Source organism: Eutrigla gurnardus, assembly GCF_963514095.1.
Source record: "Eutrigla gurnardus genome assembly, chromosome: 14".
NCBI lineage: Eukaryota > Metazoa > Chordata > Actinopteri > Perciformes > Triglidae > Eutrigla > Eutrigla gurnardus.
The window spans coordinates 14,179,451-14,205,723 of record NC_139937.1 but is presented as its reverse complement, the minus strand read 5'-3'; the positions used below and the strand labels follow the sequence as shown (position 1 = coordinate 14,205,723).

General features: G+C 44.7%; 1 protein-coding gene across 4 annotated transcripts in view; it reads right to left on the bottom strand.

Moving 5' to 3' along the window:
* oxr1a (oxidation resistance 1a) overlaps positions 1 to 26,273 on the bottom strand; it is a 114,737-nt gene that overhangs the window by 14,854 nt on the left and 73,610 nt on the right. For 3 of the 4 annotated variants that reach the window (XM_084026269.1, XM_084026267.1, XM_084026268.1), the window contains 6 exons: positions 25,153 to 25,235; positions 15,048 to 15,155; positions 13,683 to 13,796; positions 3,964 to 4,116; positions 2,544 to 2,728; positions 458 to 1,131 (listed from right to left, as the gene is read on the bottom strand). In XM_084026269.1, the coding sequence (XP_083882395.1) occupies positions 458 to 1,131; positions 2,544 to 2,728; positions 3,964 to 4,116; positions 13,683 to 13,796; positions 15,048 to 15,155; positions 25,153 to 25,235 (1,317 nt within the window). The remainder of the gene's footprint in view (positions 1 to 457; positions 1,132 to 2,543; positions 2,729 to 3,963; positions 4,117 to 13,682; positions 13,797 to 15,047; positions 15,156 to 25,152; positions 25,236 to 26,273) is intronic. The other variant, XM_084026270.1, reaches the window with a different exon arrangement.

Sequence of the window (26,273 nt, the reverse complement as noted above, 5' to 3'; positions counted from 1 at the left end):
ACACCTCTCTGAAAGCTGTCTCTGAAGGTGTTTTGATGTTGGGATTCATCGTCACTGTGCTTCGCCTTTGGGCATTTCGTGTGTTTGTGGCATTGTGGTGTTTGATAGGCTTTAGCTTATCGCCACAGAGGAGTGGCCCAGACCACCAGAGCCCGAGATCAAAGAGCTGCATAAAGCCCCATAAAGCCCGGTTTAGTCCGCCAAGCTGATAACAACAGAGAAGCTGCCATTTCCCTTCGTCTATATATTCCAATTACTAGCTGCAAGGCAGAGTGGAAACGCAAAAGGTTATCGGGGACCAACATGAGAGAAGGGATTCTGAAGCAGCCAGAGAGCCGAGGAACTCACTTTGATAGACTTCATAGAATACGGATGTAGGGTTCATCACCTCAAATGTCCTACGAGTGTTCCTCACAAGTTACACATTTTCCAACCCTTACTATAGAAATGTGTTTACCCTCTGCAGAATTCTGCGTGCCCTCCTTTGGCATCTGCTCTTCATTCTCCTTTCCCTCCTTGCCTTGTTGCATAGTGTCTGTTTTGGAGACGTCTGTCCCCTCGGTGGCTTCCCCGTGTGGACTTGCTGAGTCAGAGGTGGTGTCTGTGGCACCAGGGGTGGCTGAGCTTTGGGACGCTGGGCGAGAGGCGCTGCTGCTGGGGCCCTGGGCCTGGCTAGTGCTGCTGCTGGTGGTGGTGGTGGGTGTGCTTGGTGGCTTCTCTACACTGTGCTGCTTGGATCCCACGGGGGACTGGCTATCACTTTCTGTGGCAGTGTCTGGCGGATTGTCCTCTGCTGTCGCCGCAGCAGCCCGCTCCTCCGGCTGACTGGCTGAGCCGCGGGCGCCGCCTGGGGCCTGGGACGCGCCGCCGCTGGCCTCCACCTGGGTGACGGTTTGCACGGACTCTGTGGAGGCGCAAGCGGACTTGTCCAGGCGGAGGTCCTCATTAGACGCTTGCTCCTCCTCGCGGATGGGGGACAGCTCCGTCTCAGTGAAGACGTCTTCGGAGATGGAGCCCTCAAGGCTGCGAGGGGCCGTGCTGCCACCGTCGTTGGCCCCTGGCTCCCTAAGACGCGGCTCGGGCTCCTTCTGCTGGGAGGGATGCCTCTCAGTAGGAAGAGGCTCCAGATCACTGGACACAGAGAGAAGCAATAAGACACATGCAATATCTCCATCAGTAATAGAGGAATATTTGGACACGTTGATATTCCCCCACATGCTGTATGGAAGTGCAACACTAAATCACACGAGTACACTTTTAACCAAACATCAGCCACATTCATGATCAATATTCCATTATTAAAAGTGAGAATCCAAAATGCATGCGTTTCCTTGCTGAGAGCTTTATTTTAAGCAAACGGCGCGGGCAGACAAATTCAATCAATGCAATTATTCCAGCCACATTCAAATGACTAAATAATGCTGTCACACACGCCTGCTACTTCTGCCCTGATTCTGCCTGTCGTTATTAAAACGGTCAAACAAAATTAAAATGATCAAACGCCACAATTCGCACAGCTGACAGATTTCTCCGGACGTATGCAATTTAGACGGGACTGCTGCACATGTTGAACATTTAAAACAAAGTGTAAGTGATTTATGTGTCAACAGGAAGGATTGCAGAGAGAGCTGATCCTCTTAGTTCCTAATTATGTCTTACTGGCTTCGATTTAGGAATATGAACCCGTCTAGTGGTTCGGGACTGTGGACACTTTTTCAAATGGGTTTTGCAAGACGGGAACGGTGACAAAGAGGTGGCAGAAACAGTGTCTTGTTTTATTTCATCAATCTTTATAGACTGTTTAATCAATAAAGTCGTGAAATATTATGGGTGTATTAAACTGCATGTCTGAATAAATGCAATTCTAGCTGTACAAATCAGTGTTTCACGGAACTAAAAACTTTCTATTTCTTAAAAAAAACAAAAAAAAACTCAAGGTCACAAACACTCGACCGGTTAAACAGAATAATCCCGCCAGAGGAAACAGAAAATACCTCCACATGGTTCCTTATATTAGAAGGCAATTTGCACTCACATAAAGAGGCCTTCAACAAAAACACTAAAACCATTTAAACAAAGCAACAACAACAACAAAAAAAGAAAACCTGGTGGGAGGAAACACAAGTGGATCCTCTGAAGGAGCTGCTTCCTGGTGCATAAAGAGGTGAGCAATCACAACGTAGGAGGGTGAAGGCACACTTCATTAACCCTTCTGTAATTGCTGTTTCCTTTTTATTTTTGGTAGGTGGGAGGTGGTGGGGGGGGATTAAACAGAAAACTTGAAATTGGTTGCTGATGTAATCTGAGTGCGGGTGCAGCGGAGAATGACATTGATTTGAGTGAGGTTGCTGCACTTCTTTGAGGGTGAGAGTGGGAGAAAAGCATTCGGAATTACATCGCGGAGGATGATATGATGTGTAAACGTAAGAATAACAATGCATGTCAGAGTTAATTGGGAGCAGTGAGTTTAAATAAGGAGGCGCGTTAGTCATGTTAAAGGTCTTTACCATACAAACCCAACAACAATGAGGTTTTTTTCTTACTCGGGCACGGCCTCTCTGATCTTGGGGTCAGTGATCTCCTTGCAGATGGCAGCGGACTGTACTTCCTCCAGAGGACACATGATGCCGTACTCCTCGCACCCATGGGCCTGAACCAGTGGGTCCATCCGGTGAGGGTCGAACATGATGTTGTTGGGCGTCACCAGCAACACCCCGCTCACCGCACCCTGAGTCAACACAAAGAGAGGGGTGGGATGGGGAAGGAACCGTCAGAACCTTTTCGGTACATAAAAGGAACGACTTACCATGTTCATCGACCACCAAAAGAGAATCAAAAGCAGCACATAAACTACTGGAAGTCAAATCTATTTGAGACCACAAATGTCCTAAATCAAGTAGAAGTTATTGACTGACGGCACGGTGACTACTTCAGTGCTTTCATTTGGTACGTGGGAGTGAATCAGCAGTGGTTCAATACCATGGATCTGTATGTGTGTGTGTGTCTGAGAGCAGGACACACACAAACGCAAGCTTTTGGTAGAAGCAATGAACAGAGATTAAGAAGATCTGAAGACAACATGTAACTGTACTGAAGACCTTTTAAGATCCTGAATTTAGATAACTCAGTTTACAGCACTTCAAGGAGCTGCAGACTCCCTGAACAACATTAACTTTAATCAGCAGAATTAAACTACAGTCAGCAGGAGAGATGGTTCTCTTCATGTGCTGGTCTACAGGGTTATTCCGATCTGCCCACACACATGCCCACAGTGTTTACTGTACTCTCCTTTTATCCTCCTTCCACGTTGCGTAAAGTAATGTCTTTTTAAAAAGAAAAACACACACAAAAAAAAAAACAGAGACAATGAACTGTGATGCATCCGTTTACGATATTATCAGCTTTGGAAGATTTCAATGCATTTTGCTGTAATGATCTAACTGCCTTGTTTACATCCGCCTCAGTGAGTGATTTCATACATTGCTGAGAGGACCACAGAAGGGCACCGAGTTAGCAACGGAAACAGCAAAAGATGATTGTGCTTTCACAGACGGCAGCGTCTGCTGAAGTGGAGCACTTGGTATTTTTGTACTTATGTTACCGTGGAAGGGCGTAAATGACTGAACTCTCAACAGAAGAAGTTGATCTTTGATCGTGCTGATGGTTTACGACGATGAACGACAAGCCAAGAAAAACAAAGAACAGCTTTAATGTGGACTTTCATATTAAGTGCAGTATTTTTCAGTTTGATCCCACATCTACAGCCAAAGCCTATTAAAATAGGAAGTGTAGAGTACCTGCAGCTGGCAGCTATGCTGTAGGATTATATATTTAGTTTGATACCAACCGCTTCTAATCTATTTCCTTTCATCGCATTCAGGGTTGTTTTGCTTTCGACTACAAAAGTTTGCTGCTGTCTGTCACATGACCGGGTCCAGACAGTGCCTCTATACTGTGTCTTACCTTTCCACCAGTGATGTACTTGCAGCTGATCTTGAGGAACTTCTCTGTGAGGGCCTCTTCCTCCTCGGAGGTGGATGACACCACTCTGGCCTGGCGCAGGGCCGAGAACACTGGAGGGAGAACGCCTTCTGGTCTGGGGGGGCCATCAGAGTCCTTTAGATAGGATGGGTGGGGGTGTGGACACCATTTGTTAGTACATACTCTCATAAATCGTCTGTTTTTGAGGCTGGGCTTGTTTATCCTTCGTCACAATGAACAAAAGGGAACATTTACATTGGGCTGTTCAATGAGACATATCATGCTAATCTCTAGCCTCATACTTGTGTTTCTTCTCTAGAACGTGTTTACGTGCTCTAAATAGCATTCAACCACACAGACTAAATGATAAGCACCGTCGAACAAGCATAGCTTGGTTCACTTGGTGACTAATTTGTGTCTCATTTCATCAACTAATGCGTTTGAGTCTCTAAATGTATTATCTATATATAAACATCTTCTGCACAGCGGGACAATCAGGTTAGGAGATACCCAATGACAAGTGAAGTGAATGTGCCTCTTGTGTGCCTCAGCCTCACATGTTTGGTTAGGTGAAAAACATTTAGTCTTAATTATTGTGCTTTTGGCACTTCTGGATGGCTAGTTAGTGTTATTTTAACTCAACGTGTGACGACCTAGCGGTCTTGGAAACGGATGAATGGGGGGTCAGACTGGGGTGCACGTTTATAAATTGTGATTTATCAAACTAATATCTCTTCAAAATGGCTGGTCTACCTATTCAAGATAAAATAAAAAGGTGAGAAGATGTGTGAGAATGGAAGTAAAATTGATCAGGAAACGCACAAATTCAACCCTCTCACAATTTATTGATAAGGCTCCTTTTGTACTCCTGGTGCTTTACTCATCCACTATGGGTGTTCATCCACTAACACTATAACTGTGTATTCTTCATGTACATGGACACATCGACCAGATAAATATAGTGACAATAATAATTATGATACCTATACATGCTGACAGTACATGCACAAGTATCTTGTATTCCTTCGCGGTGACGTTGAGCACATGGAGTGCTGCCAAATATACCGCCTCTTTAATAAGAATTCATCTGACTGTAATGATAACAGAACAGCAGAACTGCAAAACATTGTTATTTATGTTAATGGAATTAAAAAAGTTATTAAGACTCAATTACATATATGAGAATTATTTAATAATGCCCACCAGATGCTCCACAGGCAAGAAACAATGCAAATGATGTCTCAACCAAATTACGTGTTGACACATATACCATAGAGCCGTTTTGTTGCTGTTTCTTCCTCTACGCTATAGTAACTCTGCAAGCTGCCACAGATGGTGCGGCTGCTGGGCTGGAAACAGGAGGTGTGGTGGGTTCAGTGCTTCTACCAGTGGCCTGTTGCCATGCAATGAGAGACTGGCTGTAGTCTGTCTGAATAACTATCCTAAGGGAGATGTCTTGTAAGGCAGAGCGGGGCTGTTGGTCTGATTGACTGAACAGCAGACGCTCTTCAGGACCGACTGACTAAGCCCGAACGACAACAGCAGGAGTCGCATCAGAATAAATAGGGACGAGAAAGACAAACAGGGAGTAGAAAAAAAATGCTGCAAAACAAAAAAAAAAATAGGGAGAGCAGAAATAAAAAGGCAAGGAGATAAACAGAGCTGAAGGCAATGAAAGAGAGTGATTGGAGTGAGGACGGAGAACAAAAGGGAAAAGGAGGCCAGAGAGTTGGTGCGTGGGAGTTATCATCGAGGGGGATTTCGACCGGGAGGGAAGGGCGTCAAAAGCCGACGGAGGAGAAGAGCGGTGAAGAAGCTTAGAGAAGAGAGCCCGATGCCCATAACAACTGTCTGCTGTCCTCCTGACTCCCACCCCCACACCTCCCCCTCTCGTCTCCCAGTGCAGTCGACAAACAGCCAGCAGCTACTGACCCACACCGACACCAGCAGCCCAGACACTGGCAGGCAGGGAAGGCTGAGGAGGCCAATCTGTTGCAGCCGAAACAAGCTTCTCCGAACAAGGAGAAAGGGACGTAAAATGTAAAATGGAGATAAGGAGGTGAGGGATCGGAGGTGGGAAAAAAGTTTCAAGAACACCCTTAAACCAAAAAAAAAAAAAAAAGCAGGATCCTGGATTTATGGGAGCATCTACCATTTCAGATCTGAGAGCCATCTGTCGAAGATGAGGACCGTTGCCATCCACTTAAACTGAACGCGCCTCACCTACACAACTGCACTAAATGGCTCCTCTTCCCGGTGAGTCACTTCCAAAAGGACTCATTCAAGCTGGCCTTCCTACTCCAAGGTTAAATGTGAAAAAAGAGGAGCATATATAGATAGAGAAAAACACACACACATGCCTTTATCGGATGTGCAGCACACACCTGGATTGAAATGAGCAGCTACGGCTGTCATAACATGTCCTCCCTTGCGGAGACGAACAGCAAACACCGTCCCCCATTCCTTCTCATTAAATCGGCCACATCTGAGAAATGGGTGTTATGTGTTGGTAACAAAATAACAACCATCACAAGTCCTCCGTGAAAGAGACCTGCGAAGACAAACTGGCTGTCCGCGAGCTAAGAGCTGTTGCTCACAAGGTGATAGAAAATGATTTCTCCTGGCATAATGCTGAAATGTTCACTTGCAAAGCCAAAAAAAAGAAAAGAAAGAAGAAGGATAATGTTGCATTTGCACACTGTGTTGCTGTGTGGGATGATAACCGTCTGAAAACAGAGGAAACAGTGAGAGGGGTGAGATTAAGTTGGTCTGTTTAATTGGCTGCCAATGGTGGCATATTGTCAAAAGCTGACAATCTGTCCTTTTATTATTCTTTTGGGCTCACCGTCTAAATTTAAGTCCAGGTCATACGTCATGCATGGGCACTGACGGAGACGGGGTGATGATGAATTCTAGATACGTTTCCCTAGGAAATACGTTTCCATACCTATTCTTAGGCAGAACCTGCACAGTCATGCTACGTCAGTGAATCGTCACCTGATCCAAAGCTCCAATCACATCTCACGCGGATCAAGCTGCCAACTCCTCTCTCCTCCTCTCTCCCCTGTGCTTCCTCCATGACTACCTGCGCTGCTTCTCCTTCCTGATACACGCTGCTGTTGGCTGCTTGTGCTGCTTTCTCTCTCCGAAGCACCCCACCTCTAAAAACATTAGCAGGCTGACATTAGCATATAGCTCAAAGCAATGCTGTGACTCACAGGGAACAACAACACAGTGAGAAGAACCTTTTTCTAAATCATTCACTCTGTACTTCCACTGACTGGAAGATCATACACTGGTATTCTTGAAGTGTTTCTTTGGAAATAATTATTTCCAAAACGTCCAAGGATGTGGACTGGGTTCTGTGATGGTTACAGTGGTATACATACAGCTGACAGATCAATAAGGGTGTTATGCTATACAAGGTAAGACAGCATCACGCTGCCACAGCCACCTCACATATTTCAAGTGAATATTGCTTTTCTGGGCTGCTGCTTTCTTTGCATCCTCTAATATATGACCAGTGCTTGTCCTGCACTGACCTCCATAGCATTCAGTGTTATTCATCAGCTGGTGCAGGAGAGTGGTACTGTGAGGGATGATAGTCAACTCGCCTGTCTCCAGATTTACCTTAGCTGACTTTTCATTGAAACCGCTGAACCGTACGGCCAAGGCAAGGAAGGTAAGGCAAGGCAAGGAAGGTAAGGTAAGGCAAGGTAAGGAAAGGCAAGGCAAGGCAACGCAAGGTAAGGAAAGGCAAGGCAATGTAAGGTAAGGTAAGGCAAGGCAAGGCAAGGCAAGGCAATGTAAGGAAAGGAAAGGCAAGGAAGGTAAGGTAAGGTAAGGAAAGGTAAGGAAAGGTAAAGTAAGGTAAGGAAAGGTAAGGAAAGGTAAGGTAAGGTAAGGCAATGTAAGGTAAGGTAAGATAAGGCAAGGCAAGGCAAGGCAAGGTAAGGTAAGGTAAGAGGCAGCAGAAAAAGAAAAAAGGGGAGGTGAAGAACCCCGCTGAGACATCCTAAGATGAAGACAAGCAGACTTTATTTGACCTCATTCAAGGTGAGCCGCGACTCGTCCTGAAGTGACCAGATTCCGGTCATTCCTGGAAACAGGATTTTCTCAGTGTGTGTGACATCAAAGGGAGAGAAAGAGCATAGTGCAGCATAGTAGACTGGCTGCAGCACTGAAATCCAAAGATGAAAGAGCTGCCGTGCTGGCCTCAGACGGTGAGTAACCGCGGGGGGAGGAGGGAGGTAGGATCTGAAGAGTATCGACATGGACGTACAGGAGGAGGAACAGCCGAGGTTGGGGGGGCATCGCAGTAATGCACTCCCCGATGGTGGGGGACAGGAGATAGCTGGACTGGTGTTAGATGACAGCTGTTGTCGGGCTACAGAAATCAATACCCTTTTAGTTTCCAACCAATATTTCTCTCAAGTTAAAATAATCTATAAAGATGCTCCTGTGAAATATCCTTCATCCAGACCATAGTGTGGTAGTGAAGGACAATATGAGAGGGAATATATCAATAAAAGACATTCCCTAGTAGTCCATATGAATGAGGAAGTTACCACCCCCCATACGTGGGTTATGTATTTATCAAAGCTTCTTTTGTTTGTATACCAGCTGCCTAGGTCTCTATGTAATAATACAGATCTCAAAGAGGAAGTCTGCCGGTGCCACCGGCTTTGACCTTGTCAGTGACACATGGTGCGATTAAAAAAAAGAAGAGAAAAATCGATCCATAGCTCCACCGTGTGGGCATGGCTGTGTTCTGCAAGAGGGTACACACAACGTGTTGACATCACTCAAAGTGACCAGACACACACACACACACCGATGAGCCCATAAACTGAATCTGTCCTGCTCACTTTCATAAGATAACAACAGGATTCCCACTGAATCACAGCGGGTGCTGGGTTTTAGGAGATGAAACCTTTCCACTTGAGTGAGGTCGTCTCAAACATAGCCATGTGGCGCCGGATCTACAGGTAATCTAAATGGGTTCTTCTTCCTCCATTACTAATTTTAGATCACACCCCAGTGGAAGAGAGGAAGGAAAGGAGGAAGGAAGGAAGACAGGAGGGAGGCAAAGATGTGCCAAAAGAGGAAGAGACAGTGAAGGTCACAGTAGTAGCTGTGCCACCACAGTGAGTAAGTGTGTGTGTGTGTGTGTGTGTGTGTGTGTGTGTGAGAGAGAGCACGAGGAAGGTCTGGACAGGACAAAGAGGACGCGCCTGCCCACACAGATGACCAGAGAGCAAGTATGCCAGCGAGCCGGTGGCTGCAAAATAATCCAACGACAGCAAGACCGCCAGCCGGAAAGTCAGCCAGCTACCCACCCACCCACACACACATGTACACACACACACACACACACACACATGTACACACACACACACACACACACACACACACATCCAGACAGCCAGCCAACGATCCATGCCTGCAAGATGTGTTACTTTTTGCTGCCAGTATACCAGCAGGCAGACCGACAGCATGAAGATACTTCAGAGCTGCTCTATCTGGCCTTTAGCTCCGTCGCAGAAACATTGAACAACGTGGCTGGATGGTGATATAAATTTGACATCGCTAACTGGAGCACTCTCGTACAATAAGTGCATTAAAGCTCATGATGGATTCATATTTGGCGATAGACTTTTGATTTCGCCACCTCTGTCAAATAGCCCCTCGTTTCTCTTTTACTTTACTCAGCTATCAATCAAAAATGTATTTTTGTTTATGCTTTAACAACAAAAACTCCTCCATGGATGTTTTTAAGGCAAGCATGGGGGAAAAGACCTGCGTGCAACAATATATGAAGACACTTGGGACAATACAGTTCTATATACACAAATGCCCCATAAATGCTCAGCAGTGTTTAATCTAATTTAAGGCGTTCAACTATCCCGACGTTTAAACTCCACAGCATCTTCCTGGAGGTGTCAGCACAATGTGATTAATGTCATTCTGCTGGGGGCACTTTAAAGTCAGACTATGCAAGGAAAAACAAACACCTCCTTATAAACAAAGTTAAAATACATAAGAAATAAAACGCCCTCTTACTCAATGAAAAAAACTCAGGGGGGTTTCACTTTGTCTGGTATGACCAGCAGCATATAGTGATCAGATAGAGAAGAGTCAATTTACTGACTTTGTTTTTATAAAGTTCCTCTCATCGTGTTTGTGAGGGTTCATCACATTCTGCATACTCATGCACTGACTTTTCTTCACGGAAAACTAATCCATACAACCGTGTGCGAGCGACGCCAGCGGGGCTTCAATAAAAAATGACAAATACGGAAAATTTCAGTTTTGATCTAAATGAATAGCCGCGTAAAGTATTCTACGGTGACAAAACATCTGCTATGTTCAATGGCTTTGATTATTTGACATGCAATGCGAACATCTAATGGGCTTTTTGAAACATCTGCCGCACGAGCCGACTCTTTGTATGTCCAAAAGTTAAAAGAGAAGTAGTTTCCTCTCTTCGGAGCGCTCATCTTCGTCAGGGTTACACCAGCTATTTGCTGCTTGGGTTGCTATTAGTACACACCTCCCACAACCATTTATTTAGATAACATCCTCTCGAAGACGTGCGTGGCCCGGCACCAAAATTGGCTTGCAATTAAAAGATGCCGGGAATTCTGGAGAGAGAAAAAAAAAGAAAAAAATAAATAAAAAGGAAGCCGAGTGAGTTATTAAGGTCCTTTCCTGTGGTTTTTAAAATCAAAGAGCACCTGGAAGCTGCTTGCGTCTATAAGTCGGCCTAATAACTCAACCACACAGGAAGAGAAGGAGATAGGAGTGTGCAGGCAGGCTGACACACACACACACACACACACACACACACACACACACACACACACACACACACACACACACACACACACACACACACACACACACACACACACACACACACACACACACACACACACACACACACACACACACACACACACACACACACACACACACACACACACACACGTCTCCACAAACACATACAGAGCTGGCATGTCGGGTGAGGTAGTGTTCCCTCCCTTCTGCCTCCCAAGCACGGCTCCTCTGCTTGGATATAATAATTGCTGCCTGGCTGCTTGTCTGGGAAGGGGAGCCGCTCCGTTCATTAGTCGCTCTAAATATCAGACACGGCATCACTTTTAAAGGCTTAATTTCACTGCAGTCACAGTCCCCCCTTTCTCTCTGATCCTCACCCGTCGAGAGCCGCAGAGTACGCTCCCATTCTCGCAGGCATGACCCAAATAGATAAGCATTAAATGAAATGGGGGTTTGGGGGGGTGGCGGGGGGGCTTTTCTTTTGGCAACCGGGGGAGAAATTAACAGCAGAGACGAGAGCAGACGAAAGGGGCGCGCTTGTGGTGGGAGGGTGTCTAAACTCAAGTGGAGCAGCGGTGACTGCGATGCCGACGGAGCGGGTATCCATTTTCCTTGCGAAAGCGGCAAAAAACAAGACGTCCGTTTCCATGGAGACCGGCAAACAGACATATTTCTAAAGGGGACCACTGGGCTTCCTGCGGTGCTTAGTGATTGGCTCATTCAGATGCTGCAGACACAGTACCTGAGGGAGAGGGCTTACACTGGCAGGGCTGCGAGGACAGGGATGTGTGCAGCTGACTGGACTAGACCTGAACTCACTCGTTCCGGTTTCTCATGCAGCGGTAGCTGGAAAACATGTGATGTGTCCGACCATGTAATGCCAAAACACACAGGATATAAGATCAGTTAATCCAAGCGCTCGGATGTGGTGAGAAATTTCCATCTTCATGTCAAGACACTACGATGATGAACAAACCAAAACCGCCCTCAGCAGCTCGGATACCAATTAAAATAACGTGCATTAGCAGAGAGTGTATTTCTAATTGCCCGTTTCACACATTGTTCTGTAAATGCTCCAGCAATTTTACATGTCAGCCTCATGACTGAGAATGGCAGTTTTATTCTTTTCCTCCATAAAAAGGTTGCTCTGGCAACCAGCGTCTCTCTCTCCACACGTCAATGTTAACATGAAGCAGATATCACCAAAGTGGTGGTCTTGTTGGTCATATAATTACAACAAAGTACATATATAACTGCATGTTCTGTGCTGCCCTCTTAAGACAGAAATCTAACATTGAATCTAAATATTAAATCAAAGTCAAATAAGTTAAATATATAACTTAATTGAAAAAATAAGTCTGTAAATGACCCAAATTCCAGATCTAGGCAGGAAGTGACTGTAGATAATGTAGTTTATTGTGTGACAAGACATTAGAGAGTATGTGCCATGTGTGTTATAATTGCCTAGTTACATTTACCTGTTATACAACTCCACACAGTAAGTCTGTTTTATAGTTACTGGAGTATATGCTCTGTGTTAGCGCGGTTTATAAAGTTACATTCGAAGCTCAGTTTTTTTGTCCATCTTTTAGTTCATCAGGATGTGTGAACACTCAGCAGAGTGGAGAGGTTATTTCATTGAAAACCCTGGAGAAAGTGAATAACAGAGCAAGGTTTTAGGCTCGACAAGCTATTAAATGTGATAAAAGAAGTCTGAAACGCTTGTTTTCGGGGAAATCAGTGACTCCATCTGTCTATCGCGATATTGATCATTTCAGTTGGAATTCAAGAAATAAAAATAGTCTATATCAAATAACCACATGGATTTGTATATTCATGTGAAAATTAAATAATTTAATTTTGACCTCCAGTGCAAAATGATCCAATTCTTTTAGCTTTTCCCCATATCTCAGTACATTACTTATTCACGATATGATTCCACTGAACGACGATAAATGATCATATTGAATTATCACTTTAGTCTTGCATCCTATTTTTACAGTTTTGAACGCTCAATATAGAGAGCATATACATTCTCTGGGTTGATGCACTGGTTGTCTCACAACAACCACACAGTGAAGAGCAGAAAAACAGCCATTATTGAGAAGCAACAAGTTACGTCCTTGAATTTGATTCCATGTGGAACACAGTACACATGCATCACCTCCTGTCCTGTCCTTGGGAAATACAAGGCAGGTTTTAATGTCTTGGCCTTGGAAATGAACGCCACCCTTTGTCTTGTCTTTTATGCATTTGACAGCATGACACATCGTCTTGTGTGTTCACCTTTAGGCTGACAGACAACGGAGCTTTAATCCGTTTTTATATAAAAATTCAACAATCTAACGGTTATATAGGCAAACATTTGACACATTTCTTGATTCGTCCCTTATAAACTGCATGACAGTAGGGACGGGACAATATAGGATTTTATAGGGCAACAGGTTCAAAAACGCTCACCATAATCAGTTGTGATGAATATCCATTATTGGTATAATCGGCTCAGTTCGCCATCATGGTAGAGAAGTGAAAAATATAGTATATATATATAATATTTAAGATTTATATAATATATAATTATTTAAGATTTGATTGATTTTCAGTAAAAGGATCACTAAAAAAGTTGTCTCCTCTGTGACGCAATAAAAGCATTATTTTCCTTAACAAAATGTAAATTGGTTCCAGTATGTTTAAGTGTAATTTAAAAAGTTTTATGCATATTTTCAGGATTATCTCGATAATATTGTGAATCGTTATTATTTAGCCAGCATAATTGTTAAATTAAATCTTCATATCGTCCCATGCCTACATGACAGTAGTTAGTTATTTTTTCTGAGTGTGTGAAATTGTGGTCAACATACCGTCACCTTCTCTAAATCAGCTTCTGATGAGGTGGGAGACAGGGGGCTGATGGGACTGAGGGAGGGGGAGCTTCCAACACTGGAGACGTACTCGGGGTCAGGAACGTACAGAACCTGTAAACACAATCCATGTCTGTATTTACACAGGCAGTGCCTTTGTAAAAGAGAAGCACGCATTGCGCACACACACACACATGCACATACACCAACCACAGAGCAAATTACATGAAAAACGTAAACATGTAAATAGCCTCATGCTATTGACAGAGAAAGAGAGAAAGGGATAAGTGGTGGTTATGATGGAACGTGTAGAACAGTCATGGGAACTGATGGTTTTTATGTAGTTAGAACGCATACAGTGTCAATTTATTTTGCTTAAATTTAATTTATTTCTGGACAGGACAGCGACTACCAATTATATTAATTATTTAGTAGGATCTGGATTACTTTCTCAATTGATCAATTAATAATTTGTTCCAGCAAATGTGAGAAAAATGGCGAAACGAGCCCATAACAATTCCCAAAGCCCAAAGATATTTAGTTTATGAATGAAGAGAATCTAAAGAATATACTTATTTGCTGAGTTACGCAAAGAAGACCAATACACTTTTATAGCTGTTTGTTTAGTATGACGCTACAGGCAGAAGACCGTTAGCTTTGCATAAAGACTGAAATGGCATGAAACAGCTGCAGCAGATTGGCTCTATACAAAGTTTAAAAACCAGCTCTTCTAAAGTTCACTAATTAACATGTTTTATCTTCTGTTTAATCTATAAACCTTATTCAAGCTAACCAAAGTTTCATAATTAGTGTACAGATATGAGAGTGGTATCGATCTCCTCGTGTAACTCAGCAAGAAAGCAGGTTAGAGTGTTGACCTAATGGTTGAACTTATCTCTGTAGAGACGAGAAGATTTTACTGTAAAACCTGTACAATATCTTTTCTTAGAAGAAGACAAAAAAGCCTTTAAATTTGATGTTGACCTTACTTTTTAGATTGTACATTGTTGGCCCGTACAAGAACCTAAGAAATAAAATCTCAATGTAGGTTTGAAATCTGGGTCTTTTGCTGCCTTTATAGAAACAAAATAGGTTGAGTCCGATGAATTGCATCCTAATGTGACATAACACTGTAATTAGCAGGCAATTAAGTGAAGATACAGATAGCAGGAGTGGTAACAGTGAGTCAGCAAGTCCCTTGGAGAGAGTCCCATATGCGCTGTATAAAACGATGTGTTCTTGAGGGACAAACCGTCGAGAATGCATTATGAAGTGTCAAAAGCAGCTACTGCAAAATTGACCGGTTTCGTGAGAAGGGGTGGGATGTGGAAACATATCGGTGAAGACGTGCACGGCGGTTCACACCTGGCCAGGCACCACTGCTCTGGAGAACAGCTTGTTCAGCTGAACCAATTCGTTGGGTGTGGTGTCAAACTTGAGCGCAATGCTGTTCAACGTGTCCCGCGATTCCACCTGGACCACAAAACGAGAGAGAGGACACACATCACACTCCTGATTCGGTTTAGGGCTGAACACAGACAATGACAGCGAGAGACAGAGAGTGAAGAAAAACAAAAGCTGTGCAATTATTACTTTAATGTTTTATTTGTCAGGGTTTTTTTTTTTGCATGTGAGATTTTGGGATGTTGTGCAAATTAAAGTTGTCAGCTGTTGACCGTGAATAGATTCCCGCGGGGAGCAATGTTGCAGGCGGAGATATGAAGTGACATGAATGTCAGCAGCAGTCTTGTGTTATTTTGTGAACCTAAAGATATCACAATCTACATCCAGCTACCCCCCCCCCCCCCCCCCCCAATTTAAAACAAGGAAGGCTTTTGATTGTTTTCATTACTGACCAATGCTAATGATTTTTAGCATTTCATTTTAAATAATGCTCGCCTGAGCAGTCAATCAATCATAGCTTAGCAACTGTAACTAGGCACAGCAGGTGTTCGTGGCTCTTACATTTGAGCTGCAACCGTTAGCATACGCAGCTAACTAGCTTACTAGGCCAAGGGCCGTTTCCTGCTACATTATATTGAGGGTTAACTTTACTATATATAAAAAAGTCCTGTTCCTGACCAGCACATTGTCTGTGGTTTCTCCCCAGTCTATGGAAGCTAATCCCAGAAGCTGCTACATCAGAGTGTAGGCTACCGTTAACTAGCCGTTGCTAGTCATCATCCTGTCTAGCTATTTCTCTTGTAACGTAAACCGTGAAATATATTGTTTGCATCCTAGAACTAACTAGCTTTCTTGTGATAAAGCATATCACCATAAACTAAACAAAAGAAGCAGAAGAAGGCTTGTTTTGCTAGGTTTGACGTATCGTGCTCAGCTGCTGCACCCGGCAGTTAGACACAGGTGCATTTGCTTGTCTCCACCCGTTTAAATCCATACAGCAAAGACGTGCTCCACGTGTCTGAACTAGTTACGTGTTCAACATGCCCAGCGGGAGTTTCAACCTTCCAAAAGTGCCTGCGTGTGTGAGAAAGGTGGTACAAGTGAAAGAAAAGTGAGCTCAGGGGAGAGAACCCCTGAGAACCAGACAGACGGGGCCGACTCGGAGCCGTGTATAATTAGGACAAGATAATGGCGCTGTGTGTTTTAGTGCAACAGTCATGGGACGACATCGCTGCTTCTCAGCGTGTGTGTGTGTGTGTGTGTGCGTGTGTGTGTGTGTAGCTTTAAGTGTGGCACAAAAACAACAAGGAAGTACAACTTCTCTAAAATTCTTGATATGACAGATTGTTTCCAGGAGGATATTCTTGCTACTGACAGACAGACAGGGTTAGATAGTTGAGTAAGAGGAACCGAGACAGACAAGCTGGAACATTAGTAACACAGGATCCTTGTGTGCGAGGTGGTCACACATGATGACACAATCGGGATCATGTCGACACATAACAACATTGAGGGAAGAAGCAGAAAATACAGAAACTCAAAAGCCGTTAGCATCCAGGGGGGACGTCTTCACTGTTAAACTAACTCCAAAATCAGACTATTTTGTCTCCAGGTAGCAACTGAGAGTCAACGCCAAGTGAAAAAATGTAAGCTGTTGCATCTTTCACCATATTACACGAGTGTCAGACGGGATTTCATGAGACATAATCCTTTGGAATCTCACACACAGACAGAAGACATGAGTGTGCTCTATTAGGCTTGAAACGCAGCTAAAGGAATTCATATTTCAAATATTGTAAACACACAAAGTGAACTTAATGAGAACAATGGCATCATCCCCAGAATCTGTGGCTCTGAGAGGCGAGCAAATCAAATAGTCAGCACAAATAGTCAAAGTGTGTTATTAAGCCTGTGGGACGTAGCGGGGCTGTGGACATGGTGGTGGTGGAATGAAGGTTTGAGAGTCTTAGGTGACAATTTTCTGATAAACAAACTTAACTTCACGATGCAACAGATTTTTGAAGTGGCAAGAAACTAGCAACTAAATCTAGCACCTTCAGATGTATAACATTCAGCACAAATCCACTTTACTTTAACTTGTCCATGCCTCTGATACTCAATGTAGGTGTCATTTAAATGATTAACGATCATGCTTATTTCAATTGGTAAAAAATGTATTCAGGCAAACACCATAATGCATCCATAATGAGGCTTTGGCTGAAACAAATCCACAACGTCTTTTAGTGTAACGGACTAAAGTCATATGACAGAAAGTTTGCAATCCAGCAGGAACAGTAAGTCAAAGACTAATCACCATGAAAGCAGAGAGACAGCAGTGCTGCTGTGTCGAGAGTCTTTAACTTTTGGAGCTGAAGTGTCTTGTGATGCTGGTCAGTGAGCCGTTAAACAAAGTGTGTGTGTGTGTGGGGGAGGGGGGGTCTTTAAGAGCCAACAGAAAAGTAGCTTTGGACTGGAAACCAAAAATTTCAGCAGCAGGCAAAAATAAGTCATTGTTATTGATTGACAATATTGTCATCATGGGTTAGTTCTTCCTGTCTCTTTAATCTGGAGCTGGACTATGAAGACTGAACTAGCGAGTGTCGGACAACACCTGGCTGAGAGTGTGCCGAGTGCAGCACCAAGGCCCTGAATGCGGGCTACACTGGGTTAGGATGCCCTACCCTCTGGGGAAACACACTAATCAGATCTGATGTCAGTCACGCTACAGGGATACACACTCCATTACTCAGCAATGTGAGCAACTTTGTGTGGACAACAATGAACAATGGTGCAGTATGGACCGGGTGGCTGACTGAGACGGTAGTTTCACTGGCAGAGATCCTGGCCACAGATCACATGGAGCAGAACTACAAGGCAGACGATGACGGGACGGTTGGAGGGGGACCAGACTGGCAGCTAGGTGCAGATAGTAGGGGTGTAAAGGTACATTTACATTTAGGGCATTTAGCAGACGCTTTTGTCCAAAGCGACTTACAAGGTACACATATTCACACAGGAAATCTGGGGATGTTAAGTTCGATATGTGACGTCCTGTGACCCAAAAAGCTGTTTGTGTCGACCACTCAGAGAAAATAAATTCTGGAGAATGAGTTTTACGCAGACAGCTGTGACATGCTAGTTGGTTTAGCCCAATTAAGCTCAATGGATCAGAATGCTGTTAAACTAACCGTCAACTTCCTTTACCCATAAAACACCACCACTAAAAATCAAAATAACTTTTATATTCATCAGTTTGTGTTGCAAGTGACAAGTGAAGAACGACATATTGATTCACACAAAGGCCGCCTGTTAATCCGGATGCCTATTTTTGTCCCGTTCACAGACGGAGCATCGTTGAGGGTCAAAAGTGGAGATACACAATAACAGCAGTTTGTAGAGATGATTAAATTATCCCGTTAGATTAAATGTTAATTTGATCAGTTTCTCGAAAACAAATTGAATTAGAAAGGCATCCTTCATATTTCAAAATGTTATTCGATACCTTTTTATATCTTCACTGCTTGTTCATCAGGCCAGAATTTAATTCAATAATTTGATCAAAGTTGAGATTAAGTTAAATGGAGGCAGTGAAGACATGGACAAAGCTGTCGGGTTGAGAAATGAACAGAAAGAAATACAGACATATCACGTCTGTGTGACAGAGAGAGAGAGAAACATGTCTAAGATGTGAGACGCAACGCTGTCAAAAGCCACTCAATTTGGATACGTGAATACTAGGAATGAGACGAGGAAACTGCAGCCGAGGAACAATGGCTGAACAATGTCATGTTTCCCTTCTGCATGCCAGTTTGCAGTCAGTCCCCATTTGTTGGCAGCACTTGTTGTCTTCCATTCTCACAGATCAGATTGAAAAGAAGCCAAATCCAGCAAACCAAACTGGTTCACCCTCAGCCCCCGAGGCAACGCACAGAGTAGCTGAGATGCTAACACGATGATAAACCTGAACATTGTTGGAATCGCAAAGAGCTGAAGAGTATTTAAGGTAGGAGTAACTGATGCTAGCTCTAGCTATTCATTAGCTTTAAAGGTGATGTTGGCAACCCATAAAATAGGGCTTAACAGGCGGGAGGCTAGATTGTTATGTTGCTGTGGGTTTTATTTGTAATAATTACAAAATAATAGTGTTAAAAATAGTATCGACCTGGGGTTTTAGGATTGGAAATTTTATTAAAATGTGTCTTAAAAGTCTTGTTTTAAGGAACTACGGGAGGTTTTTGTGAGGAACATAAGGAGTTAATAATCAGCAGGGTTCCCACAGTGTCAGAGCCTTTCATCCAGGCGGCTTCAGTACACGGCATCGATTATCTCTAGGTCCTGCTTTTTGCTCCCGTCTCATCCATGAACTATTTATTTTTAGCTTCACAGCTCCCCTGTTGCTCGGCACAAAACCGACCCTATAGGACATTTGGGTCTACAGGACAGCTGCTAAAACACTGGTATTTTTCAATATAAAAGGTCACATATAGAGGTCACATATTTAGCTTCTATTGATGCAACCTCTGCTTTTCACTCTCAAACTGCATGTTTTATAGCTCAAAGCCCAAACATTGACAGCTTCTTGTATCATAGCTGCCCTGGGAGTTCTCTTAACAGGAGCTCGGCCAATCAATATGAGTAAAACAATATCTGCTGTTGGCAAAGCCAGATGGTTGGCTGATCTTGGCATCAAATGTGGTGTGGGGGGAAACTAGTTGTATGATTCAAATGTGCCTTTTGAGCATAATTAATTTACTTTACTAAATCTGTTGAACTCCACAAGTATCTCATTCATAGAACCACAAAAAGAAAAAGAAAAAAGAGAACATGTGACTCCAGCAAACCCGAGAAGAGATGCAGCCATTGATCGTACTGTAAGTGGAGCTATCTCTAACTCAATTAAGTGGCAGAGGACAGGGGACATGCAAATGTGACCCACTGATAAAGACCTGTTATTGACACATTGACAGAAGCACGAGGGAGGGAGGGAAAGAGAAAGAGAGAGAGCCGTCACAATCAGGATCATAGCCACTAATGACAGGTGCACCCTATCTTCTTATCCTCCAGATCAATAATACCCATTATTCATCTCGAACTGGGGATGAAAGATTGAGCTTCTTCCTGTCGGGGCGACATCCGTCCTTCTGAGCAGAGGGGTAGAGGAAGGCTGTGACAGCGACCTTGAAAGTGACTGACATCTAGCTAATGGTCACCTTGTCGAACAGGAGAGGACGCACAGATTCAACAAGGCCGGCCGGCCGGCTGGACGACCAAAGACTAATGGCTCCATTAAAGAGTCCACTGGCATCTACGTAGGAACGTTAAGTGTGGAACATGAGAGCAAATCCATGAGAGCTACTGCAGAAGGCCGATCAAGGAAACAAGATGTGAACTACAGTGACAGCTTCTTGGCCAGATTATAAAGCAGAAATGCGTTTTAAAACGTAACCATTCACATGGTGTTTCATGTGGGACTCGAGACTTCATCAGATTCTCAATGAAAAGAAGAAAAAACACTGGAGAATAGCGAAAGAGAAACCATAATCAACCAACAATCAATCAACTGTGTTGTCATCAAACTGGAAATTAAACCCAGCAGCGCACTCTTTAATCACCCATGATGCCATATCAAAACAGCCATCGCTCCTCATTTTATAATGAAGGATGAAGCGCTTATTTAGCATGACAGTTGCCATGGCAACTTTCGCGTTATTACCCTAATGGCATGTGTATTGTGTGCAACTGCACCCTTGTTGATCGTTTGCAGACCTAAATTTAGACCCGCTCTAAGTGACTGGGGGAGAAAGTCGCACCATTCTGTCCTTTTTCAAGGGGACAAACAAGTTTGCCGTCTCACTATCAAGCTCCGAAGGATCCCTCCTTGTGCCGGGGCGCCGCCCCCTCCCTGCTTCAGGCTTAGATGACCTTCCCACTGCTGACCCAATGACACGCAGCGACCAGCGATGCAAAAGGAGATTCACTATGACTAAAGCCGCGCTTACACTCATCTTTACAATGCGCCATTTGTGATCGGATACGCCATGTCAGAACTCACTTTCAGTGCGACCTGCGTGATCGGATACCAGACGGTAAACGGTGAATAAACACATTTCAATTCCTATAAATTCTTCGCAATAAAAGTCTCCTGTTATCTTTATTCATCCCTGCAGCATTAGTGCACTTGTTTTATTGAAGAAAGCTTTTGCAGCCACCTTCTTTCAAAGCTACACTAATTCATTGATAAACACATTTACTAATAAATTTGTCACAATAAAAGTCACCTGTTATTTTATTATTTAAATGCTTTTATTTTGAAGGAGAGCCAAATCAGAAAATACTATAAATAATAATAATAAAAAAACAGGGTTAGGAAGTACTCTCCTTTCATCATTCGTTCATTGGTGGGACAAATATTTCAGTCAACTTCAAAAGGTTAATCTTTACCAATTTACTGTCATATTTAGTGTTAATAACTGCCTGGATACTGAAAATTACTTCTCCATTACTCTCTTATCTTTATATTCAAAAGTGGAATTAACAGCCAAGTTAGAAGATAGAAGATAGCAGAAACGATGTTCAATCCATGTAGATTTTTCTTTTTCAATTGAATGAATCACACGCTAAAATGTGTAGGTGGCTCATGAGCAATAGTTTAAATAAGAACGCTTTGACAAAAAGGTAACCGAGTGAGATGTTGACATCTGGGCCTTGTATTAGTTTCCACTTCCACCCAGCCAGCTGTCTCCATCATCCCTGCTTGTGTTCCCCTCCATCCCTTTAACGTTGCCATCCACACACCCCACCCATCCCATCGTTTCTCCATCATCCTCTGACTTGTTCTCCTGCTCTCAGAAAGGGAGCTGTGAAGGAGCTCACACTGAGGGATCTCCTCTCCTACCCAGTGGTGAATAATGCAATCAGAGTGACTGATTGTCAGGAGGCTGCGGAGTTAAGATTGCCGCCGATGTGTGTGTGTCTCCGTGCACACACGCATGCAAACACACACACACACGCACACACACCTGGAAGCCCGGTGTATGACTCATCTAATAGCCAGAAGTCTTCTCATGCCCACAGAGCTTCCTCTTTACCCAGCAGAAATCCATCCAGCCTGCAGACTGGTCACACTGAGAGATCCTCTTCACATCTGGTGACACATCTGGATCATACTGTACATCACAGACAGTCTGTTTTCTTTTTTTCTTTCACAGTAATGTGAGGCTAAACAGCAGCTTTGTGAGTCAAATGCTAATTCTAGCACGCTAACATGCTCAAAATGACAAATGCTAACATGTTGTTGCAAGTAATGTAGTGGGTGTTAAGGGAAGTTATTACAATTTATATTCATGATGAATGTGGGTTTTGGGTTTGCCAAAAATTGGGGTTCATCCTCTGGGCCCCATGAATGTACATGTACATGTAATCACCATGCATCTGATAGCTCCCACCCACATGTTGAACGCACATTTTAGGAGACATGACTGAGAGCCATGACAACGGTTTTACTACAACCCATGAGAACAGGCACCGTTGATAACACCATCTGACTGATCATGCTGCCGGCCAGCATGACAACGCTGTGAATGCTAACAACAACCTCCTTCTTCTTTCTTCGCCGGCCTACAAACTGGAATCCGGACAGCCTTTTCCCCCTAAAACTCCTCTCTAGTGTCACTATACAACATGTAATGAGAGCTTTGCTGTGCCAGTTCTGCTGAGAGCACTGCAAACAAGAGCGTGGAGGGGTCAGGCCGAAAAATAAACATGACAGTTTATCACAACATAGAGGTTATCTCCGTGGTTGTGGTTTCTACTGGTCAGACTGTATTATTTGGGGTTGAATGCCATATAGAGGTGACAGGAAAAGAACTGGAGACGTTATCATCACATGGTCAGAGTCTTAGGACACTTGAGGGCCACTATGACATCCCTATCCCCATCCTCTCACTTTCTAAAGCTATGGAACTAACATCCAAGTTGTAATAAACCAGGATAATCATTTAAATATAACCTGCAGCTATTTGCTAAGACACCCCTGTGGATCCCCACAGTTCAGGCAAAAATCCAAAATAGCATCCCAACTAGAGCATCTGTGTCCACGGCGTGATAAAGTGGGTGTGTCTGGAGATAAATATGTGTGGCCTGCGCTCTCTCGGCTCCCGATTCAGTTTGACTTTGACTGGTCGTCCTCCCTGCCTCTCTCTGTCTGCGTCCTTCCGTCTCCTCATCTATCTCTGTTGTTCCCACAGACTTCAAACACTTTTTTAATTGGCTGCAGGTCAGCCAATAGCTGGACTTGGCTGAATGGACTGGCGTTATCAGTGTCTAGGCAGATGGGGTGCAGCTGCTCAGGTTATTTCTCAATACGAAAAAAAAGAAAAAAAAAAACGAATAAGCCTGTGTGTGAGGTAGAGGGGTGAGGGAGGGGAGGGAGATTGTATTGATTAAGGCAGGCGAGAGAGGAAACCCTCCTTTTTCCTGTGGGCGCCGGGCGATAGATTAAAAAACGTATCTGCTGAAGAGCGGAAGAAGAAAACATCGCCGGCCCACGGGAGATGAGTTTAAGATAAAGACACCTCTCAATCACCGGGACAGTGGCGACCGCGTGTCTCTCACGGCGAGGGGGAAGCTTCGTCATGTCGCCCTAAACGCTCTCAGCGACCCCCGAGCCTCCTCATTACGCGCCGCTGCAGCATGACAGGCTACAGCACACAATCATTGGCAGTGCCCGATCCATCACACTACGTATGTGTTTGTGTGTGTGTGTGTGTGTGGGGGGGGGGGGGGGGGGAGTTATGCTGTATGATTGAGATATTAATCTTCCTCTTTTTCCTTACCACCAGCATTTCTGTCCATCTTGCTGACTCGTTGTGGCCCTTCCCCGGTCATATCAGGGCCATGACACAGTGCTTTGGCCCTGACAAATATCCTGTTGTAGCCGTTTAGGTTGTTTGAGCAACCCAGCAATAGGTAAACAAGGGCCTTGTCAGTCAGCAAGTCTTGGATGACTGACAGGTCGGGCAGGCGGTGGATGTGGAGGTGGCGTCTCTGTTACCGAGGTGTTGGAGACGGGGGGGAAAAGCTACAGCGGCTCCCGGAGCTGGAGTTCGGGAGGAGAGGGTGGAATGTCAGCGAGAGACCACGAACCCTGCTCTCCCTCCCATCCTTTCCTCCACTGTCCACCCTCCCCTTCATCTCTCCCTCTCTCTTCAGCAGACAGCAGGAGTGAAGCCACAGCAATCCCACTCCTCACTGTTGCCACGGAGAGAGAAAGAGAGAGACTGAGAGACAGAGAGACAGAGAGAGAGAGAGGCGAAGGGAAAGCAGTCTGACTGCAGCTGGATTTGAGGGTCATTTGAAGAACACAACCAGGCAAAGCAGAGACGGGCTCCATTTTCAGCTCACGCCAGGGGAACCAGAGCCCTCTCTGTCTCTCTCTCTCTAAATTGCCTCACCCTCCCCTCCCCTTCTCCCACACAACAGCTAAATCAATAGAAATGACAACACAGTTGGAAGGTCATTCACGCAGCAAGCCCTGTGGTGGAATGCTCTCCCGATACGTGGCACAGAGAATGAAGGGGGGGAAAACAAATACGCCTCCTGCCAGCGCTCCAGCCTGTCTGTCCTGCTCTGATCCAGCTGGAGGAAACGTGCTAGAATTCCTCTCTCCTTCCCCGACATAAACATGCAAAATGGAGCTGAGTGCTGCTGCACGGGGACTCTTTTAAAACAGAGGATGCATTGTTTTACGCAAGCTTTCTATCACACCGATGTCCATGTAAACACGTTGAGAACGAGGCACACGTGTTTCACTGGCAAATGCCACAAAAACAAAACAAAAAATTGCTTCTCCCCCCCTCACTAATGAGCTACCAAGCATGGTCGGAGAACGGCGCCTTCACAACACACAAACACAACAGCGAGAATGTTACCGGAGCGAGTCAGAGCTACGGAGAGCACAGAGCAGAAGCAGACTCGCACAGAAGCAGCAGCAGCAGCAGGAAAAGCGTCGGAAAACACATAACGACAAACACAGAAAAAAGAGCAGAGTTGCTTGTGCGTTACTCACAGAATATTCAATGGTCCCTTTGGGTCTCTGGAACGACATGCGCCTCCCATCCTTCTTCTCTGGAGTCTTCTTCTGGCCGGTATCTGAAAGCAAGCGAGGCAAGGTACGCATTACATTCATGTTCCCCTCTCCCCAGCTTGTCACAAGCTGCCGTTTCCCAGCCCCGTGGGTAGACAGCTCATTCGTCAACAGTGAGCGAGCCAGCCAGCCAGCCAGCAATGAGAGCTATGAGAGCCGGACCACTTTCTCTCTCTCTCGCTCTCTCTTTCTCTCTCTCTCCCGCTCTGCTTCTACCCTCCTGTCCTCGCTCTCCCTCTATCACAATGTCCTCCTCTCTCTCTCGCTCTCTCTCTCTCTCCCTCCTTCCTCCTCACCCACCGTACAGCGCAATGACAGCCGTTCAGAGCGCTTCACCTTGCCTTCCTCCCCCTGTCGTCTCTCACGGCAGAGATAGACCAAGCTGACCTCCATCGGGGCATCGCCGCTCTGGATGCGAGCCCGAGAGGAGGAAGGGATTCGGTCGGGGGGGGGGGGGGGGGGGGTGGGGGGGGGGGTTCTAAAGATGAAGATGGAGAAGGAGGGAAGCGGGGGCTGAACCAGAGGGGGAACTGGAGGAAAAGGGAGGGTTCAGTGCTACGTGTTGGTTGGGTAATGCTGGTTATGTAGCAAAGAGGGGAAGTGGCGGTAGAGGGTGGAGGTGTGAAGTCGTTAGAATATCAGGAATGTCATACTTTCATGAGAAAGGACCTGGAAGGCTTAGAAGGTACAGGAGGGACAAGATGCAGAGAGGTGGAGGTCTAGGAGGGATGGTTGGGAGAATCAAAGCAGAAGATAGACCACTTGAGTCTGAGAGCAACAGAAACATGATATGATGGAGATGGCTGTCTTTGGGAGGACAGGATGAATAAGAAAGGATGGTGACAGGAGATGATGGAGGATGAAGATGTATGGGGGGCTGGGTGAGGTTGGGTAGAAGGCTTGGAGATGAAGGCAAGAGGGTGGATGATGTATCGAAGCAAGCAGATGAAAGACAGGAGCCAAAGATAGGACGGGAGATAAAAGAAAGTGGAAGGGGACTCTTGGGAAATGGAGAAGATTTAGAAAAGGAGCTGACTTTGGTC